An 8,674-nucleotide genomic window follows, 5' to 3' on the forward strand; every position below is an offset into this window, starting at 1 on the left:
CATTTGGTAAGCACACATTAATTTTTTTTAGCACAATAGGTAACGTTACGAAATGTCAGATGTGTTTCTATTTCAACAAGTAAATGCCTTAGTTACTCCTCCGTAAGACGCCTTATATACATCTTCCTAATTAGGAATATTGCAAAGTCTAGGAACATTGCAAAGTCTTTATAAAAGGCATGTCGCTGACATGAATTAGTTGAAGTTGACATTGATTAGTTTGAATGGGTGTTCATGTAAGCCTACCCCTTGCATCATGGGCCTAACGCCTACCTAATTAAGCAAGAGGATAGTGCCTAGTTAAATGAGCGTTTCAAAAAAAAAAATTCTCTCCTGGTAGAAGTCCTAGCACTAGAACGTATTAGGAGTAGCTGTCCTTCTAACCCTGCACTCCTCTTGCCGCTTCGGTCTTATAGTCTTACCGAATGATAATGCAAGAAGTGGCCATTCGGTGAAAATCCATAAGGCTGTGTAGCTAGGTACAGCCAGTCAAAGAAAGAAAAAAACTAGTATTATTGTAACAGAATTTAACAGCCAATATAATGTCCACCGGTTTAAGGAATACTTTGGCATTACAAGACCTTGTCATCAAAGCGCTTGGTTAACCTTGAGTAAAGAGATAAGTTGTAGAATATAGATACATTAGTAAAGGGATTTAACAGACCTTATGACCAGTTCGAAGCTTAATCAAGCTATTACCCTATAGAGAGCTTGGCTTGTAGACACCAAAATCAATCCCTTTTCAATTGACCTAGAGATAGACAAAATAAATACATATTAAGTAGCACCTAGATATGACAGCAACTCTATTTTAATATTTGAAGCTATATCTAATACTAAAATGTTCACAAAGCTGCAGCTTATGAAAAGTATACTATGGGCTGAGGAGGTATTTGGCGGAGCAAATAATAAAAGGGTGCAAAATGGCATTATGCAGTGGGTAACATGCCATTCTGCCCCTTTGCCTATTGCCTATTGCCTAGATAGTGAAGGGACTTGCTATATTAACAAGCCTGATGCCCGCAAGGTGTTCGTAATGGTAAGCAAAGCTGGGGCTTTGGTCAAGGTCTTCCGATTCGAGGCCACCTGAATAGAATGAAGTCGCCTAGATAGATCGCAATCATTCCGTTCAATCAAATCCGTCCCATTCGTTCAAGGGCTTCCAGTTCAAGGAGCTCAGCAGCCAAACAATGTATATACGTGGCTGTCACGACCCGACTCTTAAGGTCGCGACAAGGGGCTAACAGGTTAGCCAGAACTAGATTAACTACGGGCCGATAGACTAATCAGGACTATTAGCATCCCCTGACAGGAAAGCTAGGAAAGCTAGCTTTTTAAATAATCTACTATAGGAAAGCTAGGAAAGCCAACTTTCTAATATAATCTAGAATATATAACTAAATATATAAGTTTATTTTATATTACTTATTAAAATACTTAAATAACTAGTTATTATTACAGCGTTTATAATATAATTAAATTAAAATATAAATATTTATTTTTATTTATATTACTAGCTAATAATAAAATTACCTATTACTAACTTAATTACTTTACTAATATAAATTATAAAATTACTTTAAGGTTTATCTTTTAAAAATAGCTAACCTATAGTACTTATAAAACTTAGTTTATTATATAATAATAACTTTTATTTAAATAATTACTTTAAACCTATAGGTAATAAAATATTAAAAACTTAGTAGTTTATAAACTTTAGAGTTTTAAATAATAATACTAATTATAAAAGTAAAGCTTAAAGTAATTATAATAGTAATATTAAGCTTAAAAATATACTAGCTAAAAATATAGTTAATTAAGTTAATTATAATAAATTAAAGGCTAAATTTAAAGCTTTTAAAATATAGCTTTAGGACCTTTAAAATAAAAAAAGGGAGAAGGGTAAGGTTCTTAAACTAATAAAGCTTAAACTCTTTAACGGAGATTTATATAAAATAAATAAATTTTTCTTAGAACTTATAACCTATTTTAAATACTTCCCTTATACTTTAAAAAATAATAAAAATAAAGTTATTTTTATAGGTAGCTACTTTATAAAAAATACTAAAATATAATTTTAACTTATTATATAGAATTATAAAAAAGGAAAAATTAATTTAAAAAAGCTTAAAACGTAAACTAAAGAAATTTATACTAAGTATATAGAATTTTAAAAGTAATTTAGGAAATCCTTTAATATTATAAATAAATAATAAAAGGCTAAGTAAGAATTTTATTTTATTATTTAAAAAAAATTACTAAGTAAGTATACTTTAACTTTCTTATATTTATTAACTAAAGTTAACTAAACTAAGGAAATAAAAAAAAAAGTTTACTATAATAATATAAAACCTAAAGTTAAAAATAAACTTTTTAAAATTAATTATAAAAAAATAATTTTTATTAATTATACTTAAAAAGCTATTAAAATTAATAATTATAATTAAGAATAATAAAAAAAGCAAAAGTAAGAAAAAACTAAAAACTTTTATAATATTTAACCTAAGTAAACTTAAGGATATTAAGTTAACTAAGGAAAAAAGTAAAATAATTATATTACTTCTTTTAATAATAAATAACTAAGACTAATAAACCTTAGTATTATTAAAGTATAATAAAAAAATATTAAATATTATAATTATAAAAAGAAAAAATATATAAAAAAATATTATTAAATACCTAAGAAAAATAGTAATAAAAAGTTTATATTTATTTTAAAACTTAAGGAAAACTAAGTTATTAATATTATAAGACCCTTAGTAAACTATAATATATTACACTTTTTAGTATACTATAATAATAATTACTAAATATATTACAGTAATAAGTAAAGTTTTAAATAATATCCTAAGGAGTATACCTAAACCTTAAATATACTTAAAAAGGTTACTTAAACGTACTTAGAAAAGAATAAGATAGTAGAATAAGATACAGCGTCCCTAATATAATATAGCCTTTATAAAGGGATAACTTAGGAAGAAATTAATAACCTTAAGAAATATATATATAACTAATATAGGTTAGTAAAACCTAAAGGTATTTACTACCTTTATAAAATAACTACAGTAGACTAAGAATAATATAAAAATTAATATAGAATTTAAGGTATTATTAAAGAAAACTAATGCTATAATAAAATTATATAATAAAAAAAACTTAAAGATTAATAAAAACTCCTTAAATAATAAAGATAAATTAAATAAATTAATTTAAGTACTACCTATAACTAAATTTAATTACTTAGAAATTAGTTTTAATAATATATTAAGACTAACGTAGATAAATACCTAATAAATAAAATACTAAAATTAATTTTATACTATATTAATAATATTTTATTTACTAACTAATATAATAAAGCTAATATTATTAACTATAAGCTACTACTATATAAATAATATATTATAATTAAACTTTAGGAATAGTATAAAGATTATAGGGTTATAGAATATAAATAAAAAGAATTTACGTTTTATAATAAAGATTATTATAAAAAATACTAATATTAACGCTAAGCCTTTATATATATTACCTATAACTTAAAATAATAAAGATTTAACTTTATAAAGTATAATAATAATAATAAACTATAAGGAATTAGCTAGAATAACCTTTAAAAATACTATAAGCTTACTACTAGATATATACCTAAGCCTAAATATACCTAGTGTAAATACTATAATATTTAAAATAAAAAACTAAGATAAATTACCTTAGACCTAAATAATATTAATATTAACCCTTATGGTAATAATTATTATAATAATGCTAATAATATAATCTACTATAACTTAAATACCTTTATAAAAGGAAAAAAACTATAAAAATTCTAAGTACTAGATATTTTAAAAAGATATCTAATTATAATTTATATAAATTCTAAAGCTATAATAAGCTATATTATACCTTAACTAGTTAATTACCTATAGTTAACCTATTATAAAAAGGAGAAACTATATACCTTTATAAGCATTAAGAAATAATAATTTACTTATAATAATAGAATTATTAACTATAAAACTAATTACCTTAAAATCTAATTTAGTAAAATTAAGGATATATTTAATTTTAATATTATAAATATTATAAAACATAATATACTTTTAAAATATAATTAGCTTAAGTTACATAACCCTAATATTAATTAAAAGGAAGGCTACGTAATATAATAATATTATACCTAATTAACTAATATTATAGTAAAACTATAATTAGATTAGGAGGATTAATAAAATGCTATAATATCCTTAACGATAGGATTAGTAATCCTTATATTAAATAAAGAAATATAAAAATATATAAAAAAGAAAAAATTTATAAAATAAATATAATTTAAGAAGCTAAAAAAGCTTCTAAAAATAGTTAAATATATTAAAAAACCTAAAAAAAAATAGCTTAGATTTTTAAATTTAATTATATAAAAGGTTAAGGAATTATACTACTAAAACTAATAAATATTAGAATATTTAAAAAACGTATTAATAAACCTTTAGTATATACTAATTTTTAATAAAGAATTAAATACTAAACTACTAAAATATAGCTAATAGGATTATAAGATTAAACTTATAAATAATAAAGTACTAACGTTTAATAAAATCTATAACCTAAGTACTACTAAACTTAAGATACTTAATAAATAAATTAAAGACTAGCTAAAAAAAGGCTATATTTAACTTTTTAAATCCTTAGCAAAAGCCTTAGTTATATTTATACCTAAGAAAAATAGTAAACTTTAACTTATTATAAATTACTAATAATTAAATATAATAACTAAGAAAAATATTATATTATTAGTATTAATTTTAAAAATTAAAGATTAGCTTACAGGAGCTAAGGTCTTTACTTTATTAAACCTTAAAGAAGCCTATAACTTTATTTATATAAAGAAAAGTAATAAATAGAAAACCGCCTTTAGAACTAAATATAGGTTATATAAATGTAATATTATATAGTTTAGATTAACTAATACCCCTGTAATATTTTAGAAAATAATTAACTATATACTACATAATTATATAAATTACTTTATTATTATATACCTTAATAATATCTTTATTTACTTTAAGAACTTAAAAAAGTATAAGGAATACGTTAAAAAGGTATTATAAATACTTTAAAATAATAAACTCCTAGTAGAACCTAAGAAATATTAACTTCCCTCCTATATCTACAGGTACCCTACCTTTTAAGTACCTAACTACCAAAAACCCTTACTTTATTTAACTAGCTATTAAATAAAACAACCTTGTTTTTTACTTTTACGGTCCTATTTAAGGACTTTAGAGAGATAGTAATATTTATAAACCCTTTAGATAACTAAAATAAAATAAACCCCGTTGCCCCCGGACCTACAATAGTCTTCTAACTTTAGAAGAAGATAACCCCCTTAGGCCTAAGGACAGAAGAGGTTATAGTCCTCCCTTTTACTCCTAAAAAGAAAAGATGCTTTAGAGAAGCTATTAGCGTAAATAAAATACCCTTACCTAGCTTTAATAAAGCGAAACCGAGTGCAGCGTTTGTAGTATAGATAGCTTCGAAAGGCTTTACTGCCTTTATTTTTAATAGTATAAAGAAAGCTACCGCCCTTAATAAAAAAGGAAATTCCCTTACTATAAATAAGCTTATAGAATAGATTAAAGAAATTAATGTATAATAATAGGCTAAATAGGAGATTATCTTAAGTATAGCTATAATTATTAACTCCTGCTTAGTATAATACTCCTTTAAACCCTCTGCTGTAATTACGGAATAAATACGCTTTATCCTAAATACCGCTTTTAAGAATTTCGTCTCCTCTTATATAAACCTAAGGGGGAGGCCTAAAAACCCTAAGAAAACGGGTAGTAATAACAAAAATACCCGACTAACTAAAACAGCATTAGCTAATACATTACGTAAATTAAATAATAAATTAAATACCCCTAAAGGACCTACCCCAGCGGGAGCCCCCGCAACTACTAAAAAAGCAGACCCAAAGGCTCCTATAGTTATATAGGTATAAGTTACGTTAAAAAACTTAACTTATAATAAAAAACTATAAAAGGTCCCTAATACCTAAAGGGGTTTTATTTTTAATAGTAAAAGGCCAGCCCCCGCTGCTGTAACTTAAACTAAAAACAAACCTAATAAAACTTAAGAGAAACCCAATAACCATATCTTTATCTAAGTCCCGCTAGACTATAAATAGAAAAAGCTAACGGCCATCGGGGCTAAATAAGAATTAATTAAAACTACAAAGATTACTAACGGAAATATTACCTACTTCCAAGAGGTTTAGTTAAGCTTTGCCCTTAGAGTAAAAGATTAAAATATAAAAAACAAAATTATTACGCTTAAGCCAGCAGCTGAGATTAACGGTTTAAAAATTAAAGAAGTATATTTATAAAAGGTTTTTCTTATATACAGCGTATCAAAGACGTATACTAATATAAGCAGGACTTACCCTATAGATGCGCTAATCCTGGAGGAGGTATACACTAGGGCAGGAGCTAAAAACCTATCTGTCGCCTACTGTAAAGCTAACTTCAGAAAGTCCTTAGATATATACTGCTACTTTATTTCCTTTACGGAGAACGTTAAGCCCAGCTTCAGGCTATTTAACAGCTCCTACCCAGCAGAAACCTGAGTCCGAGTCCAACCGCCTTAGGTTACCTAATGCCAGCAATACCTCGGGTTCTACAACCTACGGAACTGCACTAGAACCGAAAGGTACTGCAAGTGCAGTAAGCTATCGTTTAAATACAATAATACTACAGCTAATTACTTATCCCTGCCTTAGTATACTAACTACAATAGCCTTTATATAGCGGACTCCTTAAAATACCCCGCTAAACTAATTATTAAGAATAAAGAAAAGGTATAAATAACTAAAGCTTAACTTTAGGTAATATAGGAACTAGGCTAGCAGGAATATAATAAAGCTAATCTACCTAAACCTAAACCTGCCCCTACCCTAGCCCCTAATACTAAGAAATCAGCTAACCTAGGGACCTAGATAAGTCCCTGCCTACGATTACTAATCTCCAGCTTAGCATTACCCTTCCCCCCTTAAGCTTCAGCTAAAAAAGTTATTATTAAAGTTAACTTAGATAAAGAAGATCCTTATGAAGGAACCTCCCCCGCTAGATCAGCAGTCTACGTAGCTGGCCTAGATAATAAAAAGGACGAAGAAGCTGATAAAAATATACTTAACGCCCCCTTTAATACTAATAAACCTTTTAACGTAAGCTTATAAATAATAAGCCTTATTACAGCTACTAAAAAAACACTAGCTTTAAAATCTTTTAAGCTAATATTAAAAAGTATAGTCCTTACTAGGATATTACTTTATTACTAATATAGGAAGGTAGCTATAATATTATACTAATTTAGGAGCCCTACGTTTAATAAAATAAGGTATTAAATAAAACTTAAACTAAAAATTACCTTAAGTATTAAATATATAACCCCCTAAATAATTAAAAAAATACTAAACCTTTAGTTTTTATATTTATTAAAATCTTTTTAAACCTCCTTAGTAAATAACTTTTTCCCCTAGACTTAAAAGATAAATATATACTAAATAAAGGTATATAAATATACTATTATTAATGTTTACTAAAGAGCTTTAGTAAACTTAGCTACAAAGACCCTTATTAAATAAGGTCCTCCCCTCTTCCGCTTTATTATCACCAGCGACTTTAACGCCTTATACTAACTTTAGGACTTAGGTAAAAGCATAGACCCTATAGGTAATAAAATTATAAAATAGGCGGAGAAGTATAATCTCCTCTTAGCTTTAATAAATATACCTATTTAATACTTAGGAAAGTATATTAACTTAGTTTTTATAAACTACTCTATATTAACTAAAGTTAAATATTTCTTTAATATAGGATTAAACTACTATATAGTAATTATAAACCTACCTAAGCCCTTAAGGATAACCCTAGGGGTAAGGAAAAAATATATTTTATTAAAATACTAAGAAGACTTTAGTTAGCTTATATACTCCTTTACCTAAACCCTTCCTATAGTTAATTTAACTATATTATTAAAAACTAACTTTAATAAATATACTAAGGCCCTATAGGACCTTTTTAAATAAGCTATAAATAGGGCTAGTAAAACTAAATACTAAAATAGCTATAGTATACTATAGTAGTTAAAAAAATATAAAGTAACTTATAAAGCTTATAAAAAAGTAGTAAATAGCTTCCTTACCTAAAAAAGAACTTATAAAATCTTTAAAAACTTTATATACTATAGTAAGTAAGCCTACTAAAATAAAATTATAGTAAAAGCTAGTATTACTAAAAATATTTAATTAATAGCTAAGTAATATAAAGTAATAGACTGCTTTTAACTACCTTTTTTAATAAATAAAAATAAAAGTATTTTAAACTTTATAAAAAAAGTAACTTTCCTTAGAAATAAACTTCTTAAGTAAAAGATAATAAAGGAGGATATCTTAGACCTATAGGAAAAGGACTTTTTTATTAATAAAGATATTTACTAAAATTAAATAATATTAAAGCCAAAGGCTAAAAAAGCTATAATAAAGTTAAAAAATACTATACTTAGCGTAAATAATATATTAATTACCCTTTTATAACTTACTTAGCTTATTATTAGTAAATATATAACTAACCTTTTTTATAAATATTTAATAATAAAATACTACCTACTTTTT

The 8,674-nt window shown here is 25.2% G+C and overlaps 1 protein-coding gene across 1 annotated transcript; it reads left to right on the top strand.

Annotated features, from left to right (window-relative positions):
- Positions 1–7,807: 7,807 nt before the first annotated feature.
- Positions 7,808–7,969, top strand: M431DRAFT_102469 (hypothetical protein; the record flags this gene model as incomplete). Its single annotated transcript, XM_024911444.1, has 1 exon — positions 7,808–7,969. A coding segment is annotated over one exon (162 nt), but the record flags the coding sequence as incomplete, so codon positions are not given.
- Between the last annotated feature and the right edge of the window lie 705 nt (positions 7,970–8,674).

Source organism: Trichoderma harzianum (assembly GCF_003025095.1).
Source record: "Trichoderma harzianum CBS 226.95 unplaced genomic scaffold M431scaffold_77, whole genome shotgun sequence".
Classification (NCBI taxonomy): domain Eukaryota; kingdom Fungi; phylum Ascomycota; class Sordariomycetes; order Hypocreales; family Hypocreaceae; genus Trichoderma; species Trichoderma harzianum.